The sequence below is a fragment of the Naumovozyma castellii genome, chromosome 9 (genome assembly GCF_000237345.1).
Source record: "Naumovozyma castellii chromosome 9, complete genome".
Taxonomy (NCBI): domain Eukaryota; kingdom Fungi; phylum Ascomycota; class Saccharomycetes; order Saccharomycetales; family Saccharomycetaceae; genus Naumovozyma; species Naumovozyma castellii.
Genome location: NC_016499.1, coordinates 396,608 through 421,262, shown reverse-complemented (window position 1 = coordinate 421,262; position 24,655 = coordinate 396,608). Strand labels below are relative to the sequence as shown.

Here is a 24,655-nt window from a genome sequence, read left to right as displayed (position 1 = left end):
TTTTACGGGATAAAATTGCCAATTTTTGCTAATACTATGGATGATCTTTCGCGACTTAGGGTGTTTGAACCATTGGATACTAATTCGTTATCGTTAATTTCTACCACATCATCAAATAATAATAATACACCCACTATACCCAATGATAGCTTTCAAAAATCATTAAATACCCCAATAATACAAAAGAATGAAAATGCAATCCCTTTGAAATGGCAATTGGAAAGAAAGGAATTTACGTTTGATAGTAATAGTACACCTTCTAAGAGGAAAGTACATACAAGTTCAGGCCTGCAATTTGGGCAAAGTAGACTCATTAATGTGAGAAAAAGGAAATCCCAATTGATTGGAGCTAAACCTAAAGTCCCATCTAAGTTATACCAGTCTTCAAAGTTAGATTTATTGGATGAAGATAAATTCACAAGTCTCCCCATTGCACCCCCACGAGATACAGTAGATGATGAAGAACGAATTACCAATAAAAAACCAAGATTGAATCCTATGGGAGAAATTAGAGTGCATAATACGGGAGCTAATCGTCACATTAGTTACGCCGTCCAAGATTTGAATAATATACAGAACCATGATGATTCAAAAGAAGACGTACCAATAATCCTTGTTGAAGATTATATTACCCCAAATGCCAGGAAGAATGGAGCCAAACAAAGGGTTTCTATGTCTGATTTGAAAACAAAATTAACGAAAAGAAACGATAACCATATACCTTTAAAATTAAGACGACCTAGTAATAATGCTGCAAGCAATCCAATGATGTTGGTACCGCATATATTAGAAGAAGAATATAGTCTTGATGATTCGCTTTTGGGAGGTCAAAATTCAATGATTCCAGATTCTGTTCATAATTTAGTTGATGGATTTATGAAGTCGCATACCTCAACATCAGATGATAGATACCTGCAGGGTTTATCGATAAAAACTGAATTAAAGAAATGTGTTGTCTGTGAATGTCCACTTTATGAAATTAGTTCACTAATTCAAGAGACAAAAGATTATAAGGAGATCGTTTGTGGTTCTTGTACAGCAAGATACGAGGAGGCAGCAAAGATTTTTGAAGATTTTGAATTTGAAACGTCAATGGAGGATTCTACAAACAGTACGATGAGTAATTTGGAAAGCCCTGTGGAGCTGTATCCAAATTCCCCTTGGAGAACAATAGAAAACAAATCCAGCAGTATATTTACTCAGAAAGAAAAGATACCCAAATCTCAAAAAAAGAGCAAAGATCAATTTTCCGATGAATTACTTAGAAGATTGAGGAGTCAACTTTCCAAGATGGATCAGAGTGGATATCCTTCTGCCAAGGTTCACAACAATTCCAAGACTCTTGATTGGTTCTTAGAGGCCAAAAAAAAGATTATTGAAAAGACAAAGCTAAATGGATTCCTACCGTTTTTCGTCAATGCCCCACATACCGCTACTCCAGAGACAGATTTACCCTAGATAAACTATATGGTACAACTAGAAAAATACACCAGCAACTAAAAAATATGAATTATTTGCCATCACATACATTCAATCATTCATAATTTCATCTGTATGAAATACATATATCATTTATTTTATATTTTATAAGAACTTTAAACATACATTCCTCAATCCAATTCTAATTTCTCCAATGTGCTATTTTTGGCATACGCATCTAAACAAGTTAATGCCAACAAATGATCTTCATGTTGTCTCAAACCACTAACTGTTAAACATGCAATTGGGTAACCAACAGCGGATGATAAGATTGGAACAGCACCACCGTGGAAAGCGTATTCCTTTTCATCGACAAAAAACCTTTCAATTGCTGGTGTGTCTCCCTTCTTGCATCCCATATAAAAACTGGAATGACCAAATCTGAAAACTGTTGTTTGCTTCCTCTTAATCCACATATCGTTGTCAAAGGCAGTTCCATTACGACTTACACTTCTGAACAAACAATGTCCGTTTGGCAGAGTAATATCGATCGAGACAGCCTTTTCTGGATACAATTCTCTTACGGTATCTCTAATGAAAGTACCTAATTGGAATGCATCATCTGCATCAAATGTGGATAAGTAAGTCTTTGTTTCAAGGGCCTCTAAATCTTCCAAACTGACAGCACGGAGACTCAATTGGCTTAACAGGTCTTGATCTAATTGCATTGTATAAGTGGTTTGCTTGGTGGTTGGTGATGAAACGAAACTCAAAGTGAGAACCTAATTGACAGTAATTGAACGATCTAACTATTATTCAGTTTAAATGTGTCAAAAATATTTCTACCCCCCTTTGGAATTTTTCATTTGAACAAAAACAAAGTCCGTCTATCGCCGCCGTTTATCTCCGTATATATATTCGATAGTCAATGTCATTGATATGATTCTGATAATAGATATGTCCATTATAAAACTATGTGTGTGTTAGATATTATCGTGAGTGGCCACGAACACTTAAAAATGTTATACTGGTAAAATACTAAGAACCTTAAACAGTCAAAAAAAAAAAATGCGAAGAGAAGAATGAAATTTGATTCAAACGACTCTTGTTGAAGTGACCCATGCTGTTCTTGTTTCAGTCACAGTCGTTTGTGGGACAAATATCTCTCTTTTTTGCTTTGGTGCATTACTACTTCCACCACCGCCACCACTTGTATCGAACACTACAATCTTGGCCTTGGCTCCCTTCTTTGCAGTGACCACGCAGAAATTACCACCTCCTGCACCTGAGCTACTTTCTGAACTGCTAACACCGTTTACCCCATTAACTGAAGGATCGATGGAACAATCTAATCCATCGCATTGTGATGGATCATCGCAAGTGATTTTGACGCCAAAGCTAGGCTTTGAGTCCTTAAAAGGGGATGATTGTTCCAAATAAACAGGGTTCCAACCAATCTTGACAAAGGTATTCCCATTGTCATCCATATTAGCTCCTGCCACATATGGAGACCAATTCCCGCATGGTTCAGAAGTGCTCCCCCATTTGCATGCATCATCCACACCCTTTCCCGGTGGATTAATATAATAATGGGCTGCTGTGGATGCCCAATAATCAGTTCCTGGTACCGCCAAAGTGACTTCACTTCCTTGACCCACCAAAGTGGGGATCAACATTTCTTCATTCCCTGGCAAGACAGTTTGGCAGAATGAAACGGATCCACCGCCACACTTATTCACCGCAGAGACGGTTCCCTTCCCCTGATAACAATAATCATGATCACTAATAGGTTTCTGCAATTTCCCATTGGAATCACAATACAAGCCACCATTTTGGGATCCGGGATACGAGTATGAAGTGACAGAGGGGTCCCATTGGCCCATCAACTGACCGGACTCACAGGCATAGGGGCACCATGATCCATATGAACATTGCTGGTCGTCATGCATGGCCCAACCGGCATTTGATCCACTCTTTTGGACGGCTACCATCCCTTGATAGTAGGGGAATTGACAAGTACCTCCTCTCTTTGCCTGAGCTGGTTCGTGAGAATGATGGCTGTCTGTGACAGTTACCGTTTCTGTCTTGGTTACCGTGTTTTCTGGATTCATGATATTGAATTTCGCTGTTGCCAAGTCTGAGAGGATGAGGATGGTGAGTAGTATCTTGTTGTAGATGGGTTTATTCATATTGCCTTGATTTAGTAATTAGTAGCTTTATTTCTTGTGACTTAAAAGGGACGAACTCAAGTGCAAATACAGATCTGAGAGGGGAGGGTTGGGACCCTTTTTATACATGGTTGGTGGACCATGTTCAGATCTGTTTGTTTTGTTGTATTTACGGTAATCAATGAATAAAGGGAGACTGTTAAGGCTAAATTAGTGACACGGCAACTGTCTCACGAGGAAGAACAAATAGCCTGTGGCTCGAATGTTAGGGGTATCCAGAGATCATGAACCTTTACCTCACTTAGCTCACCCGTAAATGTATAGAGGTAGAAACGCCAGTAACTTACATACATAGTGAAATATAATATAATATAGTATATTGTATATTGGCGACGCATGCACGTGACTGAAATTCCATTAGTGGAAAAAGTTTTGGTTTATTGAAGAGAATAGCAAGTGTATTGTGATATATAGAAATACAAAGGGAGACAAGCAAGCAAGTGCACAGCATGGACACATTATTCAATTCTACAAAAACAAACCCTAGAGGTATTCCCTCGGCACCCTTTGTGGAGAAAGTGGAGGATTTCATAAAGGATCCTAATGATTTTGAATTATGCTTCAATAAATTCCAGGAACGATTATCCAAATATAAATTCATGCAGGAATCTAAAATGGCTACGGTGAGACAATTGAAGACCCGAATCCCTGATATTGATAACACTTTGAAAATTTGTCACACTTTACAATTGCAAGAAGACGGAACGTTAGAGACGAATTATCAATTGAATGACACGTTATTTACTAAAGCTGTCATTCAGACGGGAGAAGATTTGAAAGTTGGATTGTGGCTCGGTGCGGATGTTATGCTAGAGTACCCATTAGATGAGGCTATTGAACTACTGGAGAAGAAGTTAGCTGATGCGAAGGAGAATTTGGAAGTTTGTACGGAAGATGTGGAATTCTTGAGAGAGAACATCACAACTATGGAAGTAAATTGTGCCCGATTATACAATTGGGACGTCGAGAGGAGACAGGCCCTAAAGAAGGCAGAAGAGGGTACCAAGCAATTAAAGATTTAATGTTAATACTCAAATTACTGTATAAGATAGATAGAAATTTCATAACGCGGAAGATCCGTTAAACGTTAAAAATCGAACCTTACTAGAAACATCAATCACACACTTGAAAGCTTGCCACTAAGCTAGAGATAAAGAGAATCCAAGATGTCCAACGCTGTTAAATACTTTGATCAACTACCAACAAAACTGAAGAACTTTTTTTATCAAGTATCCGCCCTCTGTAAAATATGCCACGAAACCCACGTCGATATTCTCCCCTCAGGCAAACCCATTCATTGCCAACAGAAACCCTATCACAGGCGTTTTTCATAGTCCCAGATACTCACTGAGAAGATTGAGTGATGTATACAAGCTGGCAAAGAGGTATGGTATTGAAGATATGTTGCCATCGCAGGGTCGTACGAAGAAACTGTTCTTTGAAGATAAATATGAGAATAAGAAGTTCATGAAGGGTGTACTGTTGCCCAAGGGTCATAAATATGAGTTGCAGTTGGTGGCCAAGAAGGTTAAGATGGCTAAGGGTATAAAGGACGCTGATAAGACGATTCTAAATGTGAAGGGTAAGAAATATGCTGCGAGACTGGAAAGAAAGAGCAAAGAGAACCAAAGAAACTGGGTTTAATTGCTTAACTTACATGTCTATCGTATGACATGCAAGCATGACTTTGTAAATAAATAACTAAAGAAGGGAACTATATATATATTCCATAGACCACGTAATGAAAGCAGAGGTGGACATTACACTAATTTTTGAAATGCAACAGATATAACGTTATATATATTGTGGCACACAAGTCAAAAATCTCGTCTTATTCTCTTGTATGAGTCCTCATCTCTATCACGTCTTCTCTTCCTATTAGGATCATCGATAACGAGTCCACTTCTTCGCAATTGATTCAAATGCAATTGATCCGAAGGAGAAACCGCATCCCATTCTATAGAATCAGGAAGTATAATCCTCCGTATCGTCCCACAACGAATATTCACATAAGACGCCGTTATACCGCCCTGAAGCTGGATGATAGAGTCAGATAACGTCACGTTCTTACCGCGAAGTGACACTGATTCCACCAGCCCTGAGATCGTCGTGTTGTTCCGCAATTGGATGGACACCTGTTGGTGGTGCAATTTGGTCAGAAGGGGGGCCAATTGCGACATGCTAAGTGCATCCAACTACCCTCTAGTTTACCTTCCATCGACTATTGAATAAAATACTACTATAAATGAAGTTATTTGAATAATCAAAATGGTGGCTGTTACCCGGCACTGTGGTGGAAAATTTTATAGCGCAATTGCTAAGCAATGAGATCCCTGGCAAAATGAGTCTATTCACCCATTCAAGTGTTGTAAATGACAATGGTCGGTTAGGTTGCTACGTGAATCAGCAAAGAGGCATCAGGGCATTACTAGGGATTGCATTCAGGCGAACTCAGGGGTGACGAAAGAAACAGAAGGAACGCTTCCAATATAATAATATTCAATCCCAAAGAATAATAACAGAACACGATAAAGGATATGGCAGTGAGAGGACCGGACGAATGGTTAGAAACCATAAAGAAATGTCAGGCTTTGACCGAGAACGAGATGAAACAGCTGTGTGAGATGGTGAAGGAGCTGTTGATGGAAGAGAGTAATATTCAACCCGTGCAGACTCCAGTGACTGTTTGCGGTGATATTCATGGACAATTTCATGATTTGCTGGAACTATTTAGAACTTCCGGTGGGTTTCCCGATGAGATTAATTATATCTTTTTGGGGGATTACGTTGATAGAGGGTATTACAGTTTGGAGACTTTCACGTTATTGATGTGTTTGAAAGTCAAATATCCATCCAAGATTACCTTGGTGAGAGGGAACCATGAATCGAGACAAATTACACAAGTGTATGGGTTCTATGAGGAATGTTTGAACAAATACGGGTCCACCACAGTATGGAAATATTGTTGTCAAGTTTTCGATTTTTTAACTTTGGCTGCTATAATTGATGGGAAAATATTATGTGTTCACGGTGGGTTATCTCCAGAAATTAGAATGCTGGATCAAATCAGAGTTTTATCAAGGGCTCAAGAAGTGCCTCATGAAGGTGGGTTTTCAGATCTGTTGTGGAGTGATCCAGATAATGTGGAAGCATGGCAAGTATCCCCTCGTGGTGCAGGTTGGTTATTTGGTAGTAAAGTTGCCAGGGAATTTAATCATGTTAACGGGTTGAACTTAATAGCAAGAGCACATCAATTGGTCATGGAGGGTTTCAAATACCATTTCCCTCAAAAGGACGTGGTGACCGTGTGGTCCGCTCCCAATTACTGTTATAGATGTGGGAACGTTGCTAGTGTAATGAAAGTGGATGAAGAATTGGAACCCACATTTAAGATATTCTCTGCAGTACCGGATGATTATATTCAAGAAGCTGCTGTGAGTCATAACAATCAAAGAGCAGGTTATTTCTTATGAGCCATCGGCGGAAGAACACATGCATATATTAAACCTGTCCTCCGTCATTGGACCTGACATTTTATATCTAACAACACTACCATCACTACTAATTATAATGAACAAACGACCAAAGAAAAAGACACACGCACAGACACACACACAAACCAGTAATAATTTACCTCTTTATTTAACAAACTTTGTATTTTTAATGTATGAATATAGAATCAATCAATTAATTAATTGACTAACAATTTTAAGTTTCGCGGTGTTCTCCGTAGATAAGGAATCACCCACTTCAGTATAACAATGCAACCACTTGACTTACAACCTCTCATCATCCCTATTTAGGAACTTAAAGTACCACAAGACTAAGACTGGCATACTACTGAACTCAGATATGCAGCTAACTTACATATTTGTTACCATTTTGACCCTTTACACAACTCTCTCCAGAGCTAATATACTACCAGGACCACCTGCTACTGACAGGAGACCCATCCACGGTGATTCACCCCTATATCAATGTGATATATACGAAAGACAAATACTCAACATTGAAAATGTAGATTTGAGCCCAAATCCACCGAAGAGAAACTCCAAATTGAATATCACAGCTTCAGGGGAGGCATTTAAAGAAATTAAAAAGGGTGCATATATTGATATTGTAGTACGTTTGGGTTATATAAAGTTGTTAACACAAACATTTGATCTTTGTGATATGTTGGAAGACGAAGATGTGGAAGGTCTACGTTGTCCCGTCCAACCAGGCAAATATAATTTAGCAAAGAGTGTGGATATCCCTGCTGAGGTACCTCCTGGAAGGTACATCTTTTCCGCTAGAGCATACACTGTGGATGATGAATTGATTACCTGCATCACTGGTGAAGTTCTCTTCCCGGCAACATATTGATCGCTAGATCGATGAGATGACAAATTCACTCTCCTTTGCTAATATCATATCTGAAAGCGGAACCACTATCACCAGTAGGAACCAAACTAACTTTTTTATTCTACACTGTATTAATTTTTACAATATCATCTAAGATAGCATATTTAGTCTGTTGTACATCAATGCTAATTCTCATTTTAAAATAACTCAAAAATTTTAATCTCTGTAATTTAGTAATTGCAGTTCTTAACCAGGTACTTGGATTATAGTTATTCTTTTGTGCTTTTAGGGAGTATATCTAAACTGTTAGCAAACGGGTGCCCGGTATACTCAATTATCTTTTATGGGCTCTCTTTGAGAGACCTGAATTTTAATGTTTCGAAAAGTCACAACAAAGCAACGCCTACCTTACATAGTATTAGTTTAAATGCTTTACCCCACATATCTATTCTATCGATTTGATAAGCCAACTCTGTGTAGTGAATTATATATCTATCTGCAACAACTAACTTTAACTGCATATATGCTCTTACCCGGAATTACCGATACGATTTTCGAGCCTAATAATATTTGTAGATGTCAAATAGAATGGGATAGGGAAGGTACATCTAAACAAGCAGAGCACTCATAACCATCAATCTATTCGTCCATCATGTCCGGGAAGGCACCCATATATAAACTACCTCCGTTACCACGTCTAAGAGTGAAAAAACCAGTAATAAGGCAGGAAGCAAACAAATGTCTAGTATTAATGTCTAATCTATTACAATGTTGGTCTTCAAATGGTCATATGAACCCTGCATGTGAGACCCTGGCCACGGAATTGAAAGCATGTACTAAGGAGAATGCTATGGGGAAGAGTAGAACGGAACAAAAAAGTAATATTAATTACCATGCTGCAAGATTGTATGGTAGGATAAATGGGAAACCTCACGATTAAAATCTCATACACAATATTCTCATATATCAAGCACTCCTCCTTATTCATAAATATTTCATGTACATACACCACAAATTTAAAAATAATACAATAATTTCCCACGCTTCATGTAAGTACGTCGTATTCTAAAAAAAATGCTTATTATATTATTTATTATCTTTTTACAAAGTTTATTATTGAGAAGGTCAGGTTTATTTTATTTCCCTTTCCCTTTCTTTATTCTTCCTGCCCTTTCAATGGAATCGTCAATTAGGTACCAACCAGGGTAATAATCCGAGTCAGTGACAGTGGCCAACCATTCTTGATCACTTTCTTCTAGGTTGGAAACATGTACTGTTTTGGTCTCTCCTTCCTTCTCTTTACCAAAGGCGTTATTGATCTCCCATTCAAATTGCAATGGCAACACGTCATTTCCCTTTTTACTCAAATAAGGGTTTGGGACAGTACTTTCCATACTACCAATTGATGTGAATCCTACTCCATACAAACCACAAATAGGTTCATTGGAGAACAACAAGAAACTCCAAATACTAGCTAATTTCCAATGCAATAAAGGCTGTAACCTAATAAATTCAGGCCAATTGGAGTCTGTCTTTTGAATAGGTTTTAAAGATTCTCCATAGGGATCCGTATGTCTTATCCCAATAACAATGGCTTCTGTCTCTGGGTATATCTTTAAAAAATCACGGAACGAATCTGCCATATTCTGATTCTTACTCACTTCCCTTCGGGATTCGTATAAGGAAAGGGAATATCGCTGAGATGTCTCTGATATGAATTTTTCTAACGTTATAAATGTGGCATCCTGATCAATAAAAACGGTTGGTAATAATTTCATAGGGAACTTTTGGTATTCATAATCAAATTGTGAGGTTTTCCCATTAATGTAAAAGAATTCCCACAGACAACTGAGATATAATAATAACAACACCTGGCAATCCTTACCTCCGTTATATGAGAACGAAATTTGCCCATTGATTGGACTCCAGCGAGTAAAAATATCATCCAGTAAATATTCTCTTGTTAACCTTATAGCATCTTTAGTCTCAGTGATTATATCTGTCCTATTGGGTAACTGTAAATAAGACTCCGTAATACGGTAACATAATTCTGATATTTCTCCAAGTCCCATTATTATTCGCTTTTCTCGACCTGTTTCGTCAATTGCAAGTGGAAGCTAGATAATCCTAATATAACTGGCTTGTAAACAACATGATCCAATGTAGATCAGCGTTATTTCCTTCTTCTGTCTTTATGTCAACTTGGCAAAGGTGGGATTTCCACATTACTCATCGTTTGGCACATTCCGCCCCATACAGGGTAACACATTGAAAGTTAGATATCGTCTACTATATACAAGTCTAACTACCATTAACTCTATTTATTCTTTATTAAATCAGCCTATGATAAACCTCTTCAACCCTTGCAGATAATTTTGGATGACCATTAGATCCATGGAAGTATCCTTCGACCATACGATCGTACTCATCGTTCGATTTTGTGCGTCATTTGACAAATCTTCATCTCCATTCATTAAATCTACTTCATTAGTAATCTTGTCTAGTATCCCCACCGTATATATATCTCCCACTATACCATTAATTCCCATTTCAGTAACTAATTGTTTCAATTTTTCCACTTGATAAAAGTTCGCCCAGGTCAACTCCAGTAATATATTATAGAATTCCACATTACAAATATTCAGGTATAATGAAATATCTGATGATTGCTTACATTGTTTGTAGATATAAGAGGCAACTGTGTACCTACGCTCCATTGGGAAGGCAAATTCTTTGGAGTCTAGCAGTTTGATTAATGTGTACGGTATTGTTGTTCCATACGGTTCGGGTAGTTCATTGGGAGAATTCACGCAATTCTTGGTAATTTGTTCAATTAACTCCAATGGTTTCGTTCTCCCTGAAGTGTTATCCCATTCTTTATTCCTATCAAGATACGCCTTCAATAGGAATTTTGCTTGTTCCAGCAAGTCATAGTCTGTCTCAATTTTCTCCTGTAAATGTCTGATGTATGGTCTCATTACAGTCTCCAAGGCAGCTTTATATCTCTCTTTGGCCCTTAATTTTTCCAATTTATCTCTGTTCATATCCATATCATACAACGGTATTTCCATGGCATTTACTTTTATTGAAAGCTCATCTAAAGATTGTTCGCTTAATTGGTTGGCTTCTTTCGTATGTATAGTCTCGTCACTAGCATATGTTCCCTCTCTAATATCATCTCTTGTCAATCTAGTGACTTGTGTAGATTCTGACAGTTGTTTCTGATAATACTCTAAAAGCTTTCTATCTTCTGGTTCCACTATATCATCTTTCCCTTTTTCGAAGACAAGTTGAAACCCTGATGGAGCACTCGCCGCAGGATCTTTATGCTCAGACAACACATTGGATATCTTTTTTGAGAGATTTGTTGAAGTCTCCGTCTTGAGATCCTTTTTATCCTTTAGATGATTTAATACAGCATGAAAAATCTTGAGTTCTTTGATACTGGAAACTGATTCCTCTTCTTTAAATCTACCAATTAAATTATTAGATGGAGCTGGTGAAAGCGGTTCGTTAAGACAATAAAAACTTTGATGGAGTCCTCTTCGTACGTGTGGATATAATAGCTTTGTTCTTATTCGTAGCATTTGGCAATGAGCTCCAGTGTCTGTTAATTGGGACGATGGATGGATGTAGCTGGAAACTTCAAAACTGCCATAGAAATAATTTAAGCGATAACTTAGTACGCGCAGTTATATAAGCATCATATATATGTGAACAGTAAGCATATCATAGATCAAAATGCTTCAATAATTAATTAATAAATATGATTAAGAAGTGCTATTTGAAGAATACTTGAACATAAAATAGTTTTGAATCTTTGTCCCAATATGTACACTTTCCATTAATTTCATCAACTGAATTTTTGCTATTATTATTAACTGTACCCTCTTTTGTTCCAAATACAACTTCTTTATTCGGTATCTCTACTGCAATATTTGCAAATGGTTCATAAGCAATAACTAGAAACTTTTTATCTTGTGCTTCCTTTGACGCCAGTTCAAGACCTGATACAATCCTTATGAACGGCGAAAACAACTCTGTCCTATCTGTATCATCTTCGGTGATCACATCCTCCTTTTTATCCATACTTTCCTGGGCGTAATTAACCTGAATAGCAATACCTACATTATCTGTTTCAGGGTCTTTAACATCAACAACTTTACAGGATGGAACAACGCCATTATTTCGCAGTCTTTTCCTATTTAGATAAACCTCTTCTTGAAATGCATTATTGATATTTCCTTCTTGAGGGCCATTTAGCTCTCGATCTTGTTTATTACCACGTCTTAAGACATTTAAACCATGCTTCTTACCACCAATATGTCTCTCTACACTGGACCAAGACGTATGCATAGTATTACAAAGTTTGCATACCAATTTCCCAGATTGATTCTTGTAAATATATGGGTTCTTCCTAGCTTGGTTTTCTTGTTCATCTTGGAAAGTGTAGGGGACCTCTTCACCTTGTCTCAATAACTCATCCACTTGTTTCCTCCTTTGAAGGTTCGCTTGTGCATCAGAAGCAATTCCACCTGCACCTTTCTTGGAACCCGCTCTATTTTGGTAGTCCATCTTTCTTGATTATTGTCCAACTTCCTATCTTCACACCTTTTTCTAGCGTAATTCTATAAAATGAATGATAAACGTCACATCATCTATTTAAATTTTCAAAATCGATACCTGATTATGTAAGCGACGGTGTTGTTATAAAGTTGTCAAGCATCAAAGTATTGTTAAGACATCCTTACTTGGGATGAAAGTGCAAGATTAAGATATAAAAATAACATAAAAATCAAACTAGAATTTTAAAGTATAAAAAATATTGAATTTAGTTAACAGGCTTCTTTGGCTGATAAGTTTCTTCAAGATACGTCACTTCTTCCTCCGTTAGGTGGACATCTAATGCTCCAATGGCTTCGGCAGCTCTCGAAATAGAACTTAACCCAACAATTGGATTACAACCCTTTTTAATTGACCAAGCAATTGAAACCATAGCCATCGAGACAGATTTTTTCTGGGCAATTTTTTGCACCCTCTTGACAATTTCCTTTTCATCTTCCATGAGAGCATTTAGATGTAATTTTTTAACAATGTTATCAGAACGGCCCGTAGGAGTACTTTCATCTAAAGGTCTCGTTAAGATGCCTCTTGCATTAGGTGACCATGGAACCAAGCCGATGCCATGTTTCTTGGCAAATGGTATTAATTCTCTTTCATCTTCACGATTGAGTAGATTGTAATAGGATTGAGAGCTTACAAATTTAAACCATCCATTTTTTTCAGCAATAAACTGGAGTTCTGCAAATTCTGTAGCCCGCATTGAAGATGCTCCAATATATCTCACTTGACCACTTAAGATAACATCATTTAATGATCTCATAATCTCTTCCATAGAAGTTTCGTGATCTAAACGGTGAATTTGTAAGACATCGACATATGTCCCTAGTCTTTCCACAGAGTTTGCAACACCAGCCACAATATGCTTCCTGGAAAGTCCCTTCTGATTCGTTAAATCCAAATTGACACTTTCATCATAAATAGCCTGTCTACCATGGGTGAGAGGTAATGTTTCATCCACTGGACAAAATACTTTAGTGAATATCACCACAGTTTCCCTCTTTATTTTATATCGCTTTAGAAATTCACCTAGGAGTCTTTCACTCAACCCGTTAGAATAAACATCTGCTGTATCGTAAGTACGTAACCCCCTGTCATAGCAATATTTCAAAATCTTGAAGATTTCTTCTTTATCATCAATTAACCAATCAGCCCACTCCTTGTCACCATATGACATGCAGCCAATTAAGATAGGTGAAATTTTAAGGCCTGTATTTCCTAGACGTACTTGTTTAACTAATCCCATTGTTTGGTATTTCTCTTTTCTTGGTCTACATAAATGTTCTCAAATATAAAAAGAAAAATGACAAATCAAATGCATATCCATAGCACTTTATATACGTAGGGGTTTGAACTTGGCTAATTGGCCTTTCTACAAAGGAGCTTAAGGATTGCCAAGCGGGCATCTTAAGGATAAATGATTGTTTATTGTTGCAACTCGGCCGAAAAATATTGGAAATTCGGCCGAGACTAAAGATGCTTTGACAGATAAACAATATCACGTTCATTGGAGATCTTAAGAATTTTCAAAACCATAATGTACCGTTCTAGTTTTTATCCTTTGAATTTTATTAACAATGTTTATAAATATCTAATTCTTTTAATCATTTATTTGTATAATAACATAAGCAAATATCTTAACTCTCCATTGGGGGTTTTGCAACAACATCGTATACGCCTCTACTCTTTTCCGTACAAGTGTACTTCTTCTTCTTTAGTTCAGCCCATTTCTTATGAGGAATTTCCCACCCACATTTCTCTGTGACAAGAGCAGCGATATCGTCACAATATCCAAGAAGTGATAAATCGAACTCCGCGTGTCTGACAGGATCTCTGTTAATCAATACTTGCGGTACACTGGCCGGAAGCATATTAACAATCTCAGAAACAGGTGCAACCTTTAAACTTGTACCGATACAGATTAACAAATCACATTGCAATATGTCTTCGCGAATGCTTTCATGGAATTTTGAAGGTAAGGCTTCTCCAAAGAATGTAATATCTGGTTTTAATACACCATATGATTTTAGAGCTTTCCCATTCGTTGGATATTCTTCAACTTCTTCATCTGGGAATAAAGATGTTGAAGTTGGAAAATATTGTTTTCTTTTTTCGTAACAATATGGACATAATGGTAACTCCAAGTTTCGAATATTTTCAAAGATTTTCTCCCCAGGTAAATGCCAATGACAGGTAACACATGATGCTGTTGCAAAGGAACCATGGCATTGTATTAACTTTTCGGCAGGAATACCTGCATATGATTCCAAATTATCGATGTTTTGAGTGTAATTTCGGAGCAGTTCTCCCTTGTCATAAAGCACCTTAATGAAACTGTGTAATGGTGAATAAATATTTTCAGGCGGTAAAACCATATTAGCAATATTATAAAATACCGAAGGATCTTGCATGAATATTTCATAATTAAATACATCTTGGGGATCATCTAACCCCAGATGTTTGATCTTAGAATAGAACCCTTCCGAGGATCTGAAATCAGGAATACCTAGAGACGTGGAAACACCGGCACCAGTTAGGACTAAAACTTTCTTGGAATTCTTTAGTTTGTCAACAAAATTATCTAGTGTGGAAAAATAGGGTAATTTTAACCTTGTAGCAAGTACTTTGCCGATAGCCTTCTGTAGATCTTTTATTAATCGCACAATATATTTCTTTTCTAACGAATCTGTGGGATCAACATAAGATAGTTTCACATTAGTGTTTGCATCTTTTGGTTCGACATTTTTGTAAATTGACCTTAACAAATCTCTATCCTTACATTCAAATCCAAGAAGCTTGATCAAATAATAAAGATATAATGAGTTTAATTCATTAGGTAAGTACGCATCTAAGAATTTCTTTGAACCATAATATTTGAGGTACATTCGAGCATTTATTGTGTCATCTTGTGTAAAATGTGGAAGCACCCACTTGTTTGACAACGGATTCTTGCCCAGAAGGACAGTTTTCTTTGGCGGTATTGGTCTTAATGGTTCCACACTTTTATCATGTATAGATTTGGTATTTGATTCTATCTCTACCGTGTTCTTATTGTTAATACTTTGCTCAGGTACCGGGGAACTCTTCTTCTGTGTGTATTCACTTTCGACTAATCTCAACTTCGGTCTCTTTCCGCTTGGTAACATAGACACAGCCTTTTCTAGTGGATGTTTTTTCAAATTTGCAGCTTCTTCAACAGATAAAGTCATATTTTTTTCCTCAAATAGAACAAATATTCCTAATGGATAACTTAATTCTTGAACGGATATAGAGCTATCGAGTCCTTCAGGAAGTGGTTTTACACAGAATGATGTCTTTCAGCCAAAAAGGACCGAGTACTTTGATGGTTAACGTCCATTTAGATTGTGGGAAGATCACCCTGCTACGTAAAATTTTACAACTTTTCGCGTTCATTTGCTTGCCCGCTTTTCAAAATCGGCTGCCGTCCGTGGTGATAACAAGTGTAATGCTTTATTTATTAGTTAAAATGGTATATATGATATCTGATAATACTTCGTTAATCGTCCTCTTTTCAGGATGCTCAATATTCGTATCCCATATGCTGATGAGCCTCCTCCGTTTGTTTCTTCTCTGCGTGATTGTCACTATGACCACTGGACGCTAGGGGACCCACTCCGATATTTGCTAACTCTACTTCCGCACTTGTGTTATCAACATTTATATCAGTTATTGGGATACCTGTTGCCTTGCTCAATTTCTGGACCTTAAGTATTAACTCCACTTCCTCTCTATTTCTTCTGTCTACTTCATTCTGAAGAAAGGTTATATATTCAACTGCCTGCGTCAAAATTTGACCCTTATTGGGTTTTCCATCTCTAGTCCCCGTCCCCTTTAGCTTTGGTGTTGTCGCACCACTTGGTGTCTCCACAGATCCAGGGTCTGCATTTTCCAAATTATTATAGTATTCTTTAAAAAAATCTGTTGGAATTAAAGAAAGTAACTCTTGGATTCGATCATTTATGTTATCTCGACGCCTCCTATCATTCTGAAAGGCATGTACACTTGCAGTAGATGTTACTGAAGATGATATAGATTCGGGTATGGTATTCATTTGTTGGTTACTCTCATTCAATTAATGAGAAAGGTTTCCGTAATGAATCATGTCCATATGATTGTTCTGCTAAAAAATTAATTTTTAAAGGCTGAAAGCATTACCCGCATACACACCATTGGTGATTACGTAATTATGTTTACTTGTAACAGGTGCACCTGTCATATAATGTAGTGAATTATCAATATATGAGATTGAAATTAGACATTAGATAGTTCTTTAAATATACCTTTATAATTCGTATTGAGTTATGTTCTTTTGGACGTATGGTTCGTAATTTGGAAGATTCTTTTGAATCAACGTAATAATTTGTCCCATATCAAGAGAGTCCATTCTCTTTAAAAATAGAAGAGATTCCATATTACTTGTCCCATATTTATCGCTGAAGTACTTCAACCAATCAAAACCATCGTTTGATGACTCGTTTATTGGAAATGATGGATAATCGGTCTCGAATGCTCTAGTAACCACTTTCTTCGCGATATCATCAAATACTGCTGATTGTTTCGTTGCCAATATTAATGTGACGGCCATGGCACCAAAGATAGCATCCTCAGTACCATATATCTTACCATACTTTGATAACGCACTGAAGCAAAGAACTAATTTACCGTTAGCGTATTCATACTCAAAATCTAGGACGTAATCCTTTTCGGTCTCTCTAACCTCCTTACAGTAATCGGAATAGAAATTCTTGTTAAATGACTCCAATGGAGTTTCTGTATTGATCAAATTTTCACCAAAAACATCCTTATCCTCATCATCTGGGTATGCTGCGACCAATTGTCTCTCTTTCTCTTTTCTTTTCTTCAAGGCCCCAGATTCCTTCTTTAGTTTTTTAGTATTATGAGTTGTTGTATCATCAGATGTTTCAAGTGAATGGCTGGCCTTTCTCTTAGAATTAATATTGAAATATATTTTAGCTGCACCCTTCATAGCACGAACATACATTGGTCTGGCGTATAACGTCTTACCCCACTCTAACATTTCTAAGTAAGCTCTTGGAGTACCCTTTCTCATACAATAGGAATGGAAATCCAATTGATCATCTTCGAATTGTTTATAGAATTTCGTAATGGCATAGAATCTTTTTAATGCCAAACCTTGGTATTTTTGAGAGTCCCATTCTAATTGGTTCCTAGAGCTACCATTCTCTTTTCCTTCTTCTTCATCATCAGCATCTGTTAATTCAGCTAATTTCTTTTCGTTTTCCAAATATAATCTATAGTAAGCTTCTGCTTGTTCTACAATAAACCAAGAAGCTTCTACTACATGTAAATCTTTAATACCATTTGGCGCATTGTCATTTTTGGTAAATACAGAAGCAATCTCAACAGCCTTTTCAATATTATTGGCCCTCAGGAAATATTTGACAGTCTTACAGTTAATAAACCTGTCTTGGAAATCAAGTTGTCTTCCTTCTTCCAATGTTGCAGCTGCCTCGTCTAATAAGCCCATGTGTTTCAAAATACGGCCTTTCATAATGTAAAATTCCACCAAAGTTGGGGTATGAACAATCGCTCTATTAATATACTCTTGTGCTGATTGGACATCCTTTAAGAATAGGAAATGTTGAGCCAAGTAATAACATGTCCAGATATAAGGAATTGGGTCTTTTGTTGAGTCAAGAGTAGCAAAATATTCAAGAACAATGTTCTGTAACTTTGGAGCCACTGCATTAGTCCTTTTAATATATAAAGGCTTTACGTTCGAAAATGTAGCAGGAACACCTCGTTTCAATTGAGGAACTACATACTCTTTCAACTTTCTGGTTAGTTCAGCTTCATCCTGAATGAAAGTTAATGGAATAAACTTTGGGGGTTCACAATTTGGATAGAACTGTTGGAGTTTTTCATATATAGCTTTTCTCAATTTATTATTGTTTTTAACGCCCAAGGCAACTTCCAAAAGGTTGTAATATTTGAAATTATCTGGGTTTCTTTTAATCAAGTGTCTGTAAACAATAGAGGCTTTTTTTAATTCACCCATCTTCATATAAATTGATGCTTTTCTCTCAAGTAATGCAAACTTGTCAAATACATTTGCTTCGATATCGTTCAAATGCTTTAAGACGTTCTTTAATTTATCAGGATTAGCGCCAGCTTGTCTAAACATTATATCGTTCTTGTAGATCAAACATTCATTATGCTCGTATAGTTCGGCACCACTAATCTTTCCTTCCGCTAGTTTTTCAAATTGAGAAAGTGTCCCGATAGCTTGTTGTCTTTCTCCATTCAAATCTTGCGCAATTGCCAGGGATGTCCAATTAGCACGATAGCCCATAAAGGACTCCCAGTACTTCTTCCTGGAAACCAAGGCTGCTTTAAAATCTCCGATCTGAGATTGTAAGGTTGCTAAATCTCTGTAAATTTGGTTATTTGAGGATCCGTTTTCTAATGCAGCTTTGAACCATTTAATAGATGCAGGATAATCCTTAGTTGTTCTCATGTAAATTCCAAGAAGATGACAGCAGATAGGTGATGCTTTAGTTCCTTCAATTTTACCCGTTGCGTTCTTGACATAAAGAGCAGCTTCATCTTTTTCACTGAGAGACAAAAGATTTAACCCCTTCAAAGTAAGAGCATCGATGTTTTGGTGATCTTTCTTGAGGATTATATCTAGAATCTTTACAGATTTTTTATATTCCTTGGCTTCATAAAGTTTCAACGCCTCAATAAGTTGGTCTGCATCCTTCTTACCCACCAATTTTAACGGAGCCTTGGGTTTGGCACCTCTTCTTCTTGCAGACATTCCTGATTTCTCTCAAAATATGCCAATTGGGTATTCAATTGCTTTAGAAAAGTTATTGGTAGTCCAATTGAAGCCAGTTTTAACATATTCACAACGAAATTTTCCATCATAGACGACAATAAAAGCGTCCGTTGCCCGGATCCACTATTTGAAAAATTCATCGAAGAAAAAAAGATTGTTACTCTATTTTATTACCCAGTCGCCATTTCTAAACTAATGGTGTCACGTCGAGTAGTAGGTAAAATAAAACCTACTAAAGTCACGCCATCGGCAGTTTTATTTAATTGCAATTATGCGTAATATTTTTAATTAAACTATATCCTAAATTTAGTGTTACGCGTTTGGATCCTACGCAGCTTCTTCAGGGTGACCCTTGACAGCTGCCTTTGTACATTCTTCCTCATATCCGGGGATTTGAATATAATTAATATTTTTGTCTTCAAGTAGGGACAAACTTGTATTATTTTTGACAAAAGTATCGGGTTCCATTACACCGACAAATACAGTTTGAATCTTCCCATCTAAATCAATAATTCTCTGTACGCATGGTTCATTGCCACTCAACCTAAACGAGCATGGTTCCATCGTTGTGTATAAAACAGTACCAACTGGAAGATCTCTCTTTCCGGTCTTGGTAAAATATTTTTCCATAGCGCACTGTTCTGCATGTGTATTTCCTTCCAGTTCTCTTGAGTAACCTGTGCTTAATATTTCCGTCCCATGGACAAGAACAGCTCCCACACTGAATGCTGTTGTTGTAGGTCCACATTTCTGGGCCTCTTGAATTGCCAATTCCATGTACTTCTTATGTGGTTCGAGGGCCCACTTTGGGAATTGAGTTCTATAGGACCATTTCTTCTCATCTGATCCATCATTTGACAGTTTCGATTCATAACGATACGAATGCAACCATAAAATAAGTCCAGCAGGGTTGGGATCTGTGTAAAGGTCAGTTTCACATTCAGGGCATTTCTCTTCTCTTAGTATTTCACCTTCAGATTCCGGATAAAACCAACTCTGTGCAGGAACGGTTCTGCCAACGTCATATAGTTTTTTTCTCACTTCCTCATAATCTGCATTACCCCCTTTACCCAAAGAATCTCCCCATATCGAAACATTGGAATAGATTGGGTCATTTGCGATAGGATGGCCAAGATATTGAAGATGCACACGGATCTGGTGCTGTCTCCCGGTCAAAGGTTTACATTTCACAATACTAGTTTTCCCATCATAACTTATTCTATTAAATACTGTCTTTGCATGCCTGGCACCCTCATCTTCCATGGTGCAAGTTCTGTTCAGTGCTACTTTTGGATCCACCGTCTTAAGAGGCTTATCAACAACTATTTCCTCAATTGGGAATTCACCAACTACTCTTGCAATATACTCTTTAGAAACTTCTCTTGCCTTTAATTGATCTCCCAATTCGTCTGCCCCCTTCGGGGTCTTTGCCATAAACATTAACCCACTTGTCAGTCTATCCAATCTGTTCACAGGGTGAACTGTGTATTTTAAATCACGTTCCAATATTTTCGTCACTGAATTGAATCTGTATCTACCGGTAGGATGAACAGGAACTCCAGAGGGTTTATCGATGACCAATATATCTTCATTTTCAAACACAGTCTTGACTGGTTCTGAGGTAACTGCTGGTTCATGACGATGAAGTTTATGTGTTATTAAATCTCCATTACGAATGATACTCTCTAGGTTTGCAGGAGTATCATTCAAGAAGACGTCTCCTTTGGCAATTGTCTTTCTATAGTATTGCTCATCACGATCCCGAAACTCTGACACAAATACGTCCAATAATTTTCTGTCCCTCCATCTTTCTTTACAAAATGTCTTATAAGTAAAGTAGTACGGTTTTATTTTTCTAAGAGGGCCTTCAATCAACACTTCATAATCAGGATCCACTTGAATGTTTCTTTTCTTACCGGCATCAACTGCTTTTACTCTAAATCCTGAACTGTCCCGCTTTATCGCATTACCATCCAACTTCCTCTTCTTATTTCTATCCTTACTTATCTGAATCTGTTTAGCCCTCGCAATTTCCGATTTAAGGTGAGCATCAAAGTCACTCTCGGATTCGACACCCTTAATGTTCGGTATTGAATTCTCAGCATCTCGTTTTACCCCCATTATTAATCTATAAAGTTTATGGAGATGACGGGATCTAGTTAGCATCAAAAACTTGACTTATGAGCTACAGACAAGAGTGAGTCCTTAGATGCCTCTAAAAAACTTCTACTTTTCAAAGTCTCACTTCCGAGAGACTAGCGAGAAGTTTTTCCGCCAAGCAAACGACGACATTGTCAAGGTATCTTATATAGAATAGTAATATGTTACAAAATATGGTAAGGTATGGGAGTGCCAATCTCGTCATATACTGTTGAAGACTAAGAACTAATGGAAATCTCAAAGAATTTATTGTCGTTAATTAAAATTATTATTATATTGTTACATAGAGCCATTTAAGAATGATAACAAATCCATCTGCCCCTCACTATCGACCGGCTTTGTTCGTTTGTTATTACTCATTTGGGAGCTTGGATGGAATTGTCCTTTGGATGGGGCTAATTTCATTTTATGTTCGAGGTTTCTGTATTTTTCATCACTTGAAAATGTGGTAACTGGGGAAACCGATGAGATATTATCATTCAATGCAAACTGTAGTCCAGGTATGATAAATTCGTCATTATTATACTTTAAGCGTAAGCGTCTATCAAGGTCGTCTAAGTCAACACCGTTCAACATGGGAATCATATGAATGATCCTCCAATAAATCGGAACCTTAACTATTTCAGATTTTTGAGAAGCCGCCTCATAATCATCAATTTGGTACATCACATTTGCAGTATCCTCGTTATGCCCTTCCATGGAACTCACAGGATTTAGTCCCTTGTAATATTGTTCCCAGTAGAAGCTATCATAGCAATTATCTTCGAAAGTAATATGAGCATGAAGAATCCCTCTGATTACCCTATATATATACCAGAACGACCTCCTCCATAGTGCCGCACTGTATTTCCAGCACTCAGATTTCCTTGACTTCCCACGAAAGTACCAACCCTTCCGTCCTAGATCGCTGTTACATAATGTCTGAATATCATCTTCTCCAATATTCCCTTTTATCATGTACTTTTCTAAAAGTTCATTCGATTGAATGACTTCCCATGAATAACGCCATGGTCGTTCCCTGTACATGGATACGAGCATGTTGATAAAGCAACTTGCAGGTCTGATAAAAGAATCGATATAAGCAAGCCATACTATCGGGCCATTTTTAATTTCATATGAATACTGTGACACATCGATAACCAGAGGGAAAACCCAGATTAGGACATATGAAAACGGATAGATGAAAATAGATTTGAGATTCCTTTCGATCTGATTTCTTCGTCTTTTCATATCTGAGTATGTTTGCCGCTGGAAGTCCCGCTTCACATCGCTCAATTCATTGCTAATATTTCGGCCGGCCAAATTCTCGTCAAATTCAACGTTATCTAAATGATGCAAAAGTTCAGTTGTTTTCTGGTTTGATGTTCCATCTTGTGTGGCTGGTCGTTGGCTCGTGTTAGTTGAGATGTTACTTCCTAAGAGTACTATTGAATCCATAGAGGATACTTGTGGAATAATAGAAGAACTTTTATTATTCGTAGATAGGTGATCAGATGTTAATAGCTCATTGATATCACTTAATTTGGCAGGTGAAATTTTGGGTAAAGGTGGTATCGTTTCATTTTTTGACGATGATAAAGATGTGTTAGAATTATATTGATAGGAGCTTGCGTCGACACTGGAATGTCTTCGAGAAGTACCTCTTCTACTAGGTCGATGCTTATTATTATTTGACTTGTATCGTAAAATCTGTAGACCACCTTCGGGAATGTCAGAATCATCTTCAACATCTGCTAATGGAAGATGTTCTTTAGCATCTGCTCGTTCACCACTTGACCTTCCATGTGGCTCATCACTTTGACTCTCTGTTGAAGTTTCCTCGTAGGGAAAAATTGAAAGAGAAAAGAATCCCTTGACTATTTTGATAACAAACAGGAAGGGCCGAAGTAGGCTTAATTTTAGCCAGCTCTTTGGGATATAAATTTTCCCATGTGTGGGAACTGGATGTAAATCCTCAGCGATCATCTCTGTATCCATATATTCACGAAGATGTGCCTTAATTCTCGCACTTTCTCTCCTGACATACACATAAATACTGATATAAATTAGGAAAATTGATAGTATCAGAAAATACCTCGGACCCCAACTGAGAACAAGCCTATACCAAATGGGCGTCGGTGATAGGTAACACCATGAACCCCATGGCTTGTATCCTCCAATTCTTGTTTTAGAACGGATCGAAATATCATTGTTATCCAATACGATGTTTATGTTAGACGATAGTTTAGGTCGTACATCAAAATCAATAAAGGCTAGGCTTGCCATCAAAACGGGGAACATAAATAAGGTAGGAATAATAAAATAACGAATCTTATATAAACCACCTTCAAGGTTTCCGGTTCTTTTATTTCTCCATTTCCAATTTGGCTTAAAGATTAATAAAGCGAAATGAATTGCAAAAATGCCAATAATAAGGTCCACTCCCTCTATACTGAACGCTGTAAACCATCCTAAGGTGTTGTAAAATCTAGGAATTCCATACACATGTTTATGAATAAAAGTTGCAACGGGATAAATCAAAAATATGATAGCCTTGAGCGTATCAAACGCAAGCAAAAGAAGAATAAGACTATGTCGGAAAACTCTTCTTCTTCTGTCAATGTTAAATAAATAAAACATGCCAATTAGACCAGCTAATATTGATGTTGAAGAGGACGCTATAGTGATAATCTGTAGATTTCTTGTTTCTGCATCAGAATATGTTGAGAACAACCCTGGCAATCCTAAAGCGACATTTAATGTTGTAGTATTGGTGTTATCCTGGAAGGCCTGCGTTAAATTCTTGAAATTCGTCGGCGCTACATTAGATTCCATTATTCTCTATCTTCAGTTGCGAATGTTATAATCCTCTTCCATGAGAGTAGTTTATTTCAGCTAAGATTATCCGTTTTCGTTGAGTATGGTTTATATGTGGTTCCGTAATGTTGTCTTTCTAGATCAAGAAGATGAGCTTGTAATCTTGACTATTTCAATAAAGCCTTCTCATCATTACGATGGCAATTTTCAGGGAAGAAAAAAAAAAAACCGAGCGACAAAATCC

General features: G+C 37.2%; 17 protein-coding genes across 17 annotated transcripts; 6 read left to right on the top strand and 11 right to left on the bottom strand.

The window, feature by feature from the left end:
* Nucleotides 1-36: 36 nt before the first annotated feature.
* On the top strand, nucleotides 37-1,458 carry NCAS0I02270 (uncharacterized protein; the record flags this gene model as incomplete). Its single annotated transcript, XM_003678189.1, has 1 exon — nucleotides 37-1,458. One exon carries the CDS (start codon nucleotides 37-39, stop codon nucleotides 1,456-1,458), a length of 1,422 nt encoding a protein of 473 aa, XP_003678237.1.
* A 152-nt stretch (nucleotides 1,459-1,610) lies between these two features.
* NCAS0I02260 (uncharacterized protein) lies at nucleotides 1,611-2,147 on the bottom strand (the record flags this gene model as incomplete). Its single annotated transcript, XM_003678188.1, has 1 exon — nucleotides 1,611-2,147. One exon carries the CDS (start codon nucleotides 2,145-2,147, stop codon nucleotides 1,611-1,613), a length of 537 nt encoding a protein of 178 aa, XP_003678236.1.
* Nucleotides 2,148-2,513: 366 nt separating this feature from the next.
* On the bottom strand, nucleotides 2,514-3,608 carry NCAS0I02250 (uncharacterized protein; the record flags this gene model as incomplete). Its single annotated transcript, XM_003678187.1, has 1 exon — nucleotides 2,514-3,608. One exon carries the CDS (start codon nucleotides 3,606-3,608, stop codon nucleotides 2,514-2,516), a length of 1,095 nt encoding a protein of 364 aa, XP_003678235.1.
* Nucleotides 3,609-4,096: 488 nt separating this feature from the next.
* On the top strand, nucleotides 4,097-4,669 carry PAC10 (tubulin-binding prefolding complex subunit PAC10; the record flags this gene model as incomplete). Its single annotated transcript, XM_003678186.1, has 1 exon — nucleotides 4,097-4,669. One exon carries the CDS (start codon nucleotides 4,097-4,099, stop codon nucleotides 4,667-4,669), a length of 573 nt encoding a protein of 190 aa, XP_003678234.1.
* Nucleotides 4,670-5,048: 379 nt separating this feature from the next.
* Nucleotides 5,049-5,291, top strand: MRPL25 (mitochondrial 54S ribosomal protein mL59 MRPL25; the record flags this gene model as incomplete). The annotated part of the gene is made up of 1 exon (XM_003678185.1): nucleotides 5,049-5,291. The coding sequence occupies one exon, from the start codon at nucleotides 5,049-5,051 to the stop codon at nucleotides 5,289-5,291; it is 243 nt and encodes an 80-aa protein (XP_003678233.1).
* An 893-nt stretch (nucleotides 5,292-6,184) lies between these two features.
* On the top strand, nucleotides 6,185-7,120 carry SIT4 (type 2A-related serine/threonine-protein phosphatase SIT4; the record flags this gene model as incomplete). Its single annotated transcript, XM_003678184.1, has 1 exon — nucleotides 6,185-7,120. The coding sequence occupies one exon, from the start codon at nucleotides 6,185-6,187 to the stop codon at nucleotides 7,118-7,120; it is 936 nt and encodes a 311-aa protein (XP_003678232.1).
* Nucleotides 7,121-7,499: 379 nt separating this feature from the next.
* On the top strand, nucleotides 7,500-8,012 carry NPC2 (sterol transporter; the record flags this gene model as incomplete). The annotated part of the gene is made up of 1 exon (XM_003678183.1): nucleotides 7,500-8,012. One exon carries the CDS (start codon nucleotides 7,500-7,502, stop codon nucleotides 8,010-8,012), a length of 513 nt encoding a protein of 170 aa, XP_003678231.1.
* Nucleotides 8,013-8,643: 631 nt separating this feature from the next.
* MRP10 (mitochondrial 37S ribosomal protein mS37) lies at nucleotides 8,644-8,931 on the top strand (the record flags this gene model as incomplete). The annotated part of the gene is made up of 1 exon (XM_003678182.1): nucleotides 8,644-8,931. One exon carries the CDS (start codon nucleotides 8,644-8,646, stop codon nucleotides 8,929-8,931), a length of 288 nt encoding a protein of 95 aa, XP_003678230.1.
* Nucleotides 8,932-9,127: 196 nt separating this feature from the next.
* On the bottom strand, nucleotides 9,128-10,063 carry FAD1 (FMN adenylyltransferase; the record flags this gene model as incomplete). The annotated part of the gene is made up of 1 exon (XM_003678181.1): nucleotides 9,128-10,063. One exon carries the CDS (start codon nucleotides 10,061-10,063, stop codon nucleotides 9,128-9,130), a length of 936 nt encoding a protein of 311 aa, XP_003678229.1.
* A 264-nt stretch (nucleotides 10,064-10,327) lies between these two features.
* Nucleotides 10,328-11,578, bottom strand: MTF2 (Mtf2p; the record flags this gene model as incomplete). The annotated part of the gene is made up of 1 exon (XM_003678180.1): nucleotides 10,328-11,578. The coding sequence occupies one exon, from the start codon at nucleotides 11,576-11,578 to the stop codon at nucleotides 10,328-10,330; it is 1,251 nt and encodes a 416-aa protein (XP_003678228.1).
* Nucleotides 11,579-11,771: 193 nt separating this feature from the next.
* On the bottom strand, nucleotides 11,772-12,566 carry PRP11 (spliceosome assembly protein PRP11; the record flags this gene model as incomplete). The annotated part of the gene is made up of 1 exon (XM_003678179.1): nucleotides 11,772-12,566. One exon carries the CDS (start codon nucleotides 12,564-12,566, stop codon nucleotides 11,772-11,774), a length of 795 nt encoding a protein of 264 aa, XP_003678227.1.
* Nucleotides 12,567-12,822: 256 nt separating this feature from the next.
* On the bottom strand, nucleotides 12,823-13,857 carry NCAS0I02160 (aldo/keto reductase; the record flags this gene model as incomplete). Its single annotated transcript, XM_003678178.1, has 1 exon — nucleotides 12,823-13,857. The coding sequence occupies one exon, from the start codon at nucleotides 13,855-13,857 to the stop codon at nucleotides 12,823-12,825; it is 1,035 nt and encodes a 344-aa protein (XP_003678226.1).
* A 391-nt stretch (nucleotides 13,858-14,248) lies between these two features.
* SIR2 (NAD-dependent histone deacetylase SIR2) lies at nucleotides 14,249-15,820 on the bottom strand (the record flags this gene model as incomplete). The annotated part of the gene is made up of 1 exon (XM_003678177.1): nucleotides 14,249-15,820. The coding sequence occupies one exon, from the start codon at nucleotides 15,818-15,820 to the stop codon at nucleotides 14,249-14,251; it is 1,572 nt and encodes a 523-aa protein (XP_003678225.1).
* Nucleotides 15,821-16,152: 332 nt separating this feature from the next.
* On the bottom strand, nucleotides 16,153-16,683 carry RTG1 (Rtg1p; the record flags this gene model as incomplete). The annotated part of the gene is made up of 1 exon (XM_003678176.1): nucleotides 16,153-16,683. One exon carries the CDS (start codon nucleotides 16,681-16,683, stop codon nucleotides 16,153-16,155), a length of 531 nt encoding a protein of 176 aa, XP_003678224.1.
* A 231-nt stretch (nucleotides 16,684-16,914) lies between these two features.
* NAT1 (peptide alpha-N-acetyltransferase complex A subunit NAT1) lies at nucleotides 16,915-19,434 on the bottom strand (the record flags this gene model as incomplete). Its single annotated transcript, XM_003678175.1, has 1 exon — nucleotides 16,915-19,434. One exon carries the CDS (start codon nucleotides 19,432-19,434, stop codon nucleotides 16,915-16,917), a length of 2,520 nt encoding a protein of 839 aa, XP_003678223.1.
* A 348-nt stretch (nucleotides 19,435-19,782) lies between these two features.
* PUS9 (pseudouridine synthase PUS9) lies at nucleotides 19,783-21,621 on the bottom strand (the record flags this gene model as incomplete). The annotated part of the gene is made up of 1 exon (XM_003678174.1): nucleotides 19,783-21,621. One exon carries the CDS (start codon nucleotides 21,619-21,621, stop codon nucleotides 19,783-19,785), a length of 1,839 nt encoding a protein of 612 aa, XP_003678222.1.
* A 273-nt stretch (nucleotides 21,622-21,894) lies between these two features.
* On the bottom strand, nucleotides 21,895-24,429 carry GPR1 (Gpr1p; the record flags this gene model as incomplete). Its single annotated transcript, XM_003678173.1, has 1 exon — nucleotides 21,895-24,429. One exon carries the CDS (start codon nucleotides 24,427-24,429, stop codon nucleotides 21,895-21,897), a length of 2,535 nt encoding a protein of 844 aa, XP_003678221.1.
* Nucleotides 24,430-24,655: the final 226 nt, after the last annotated feature.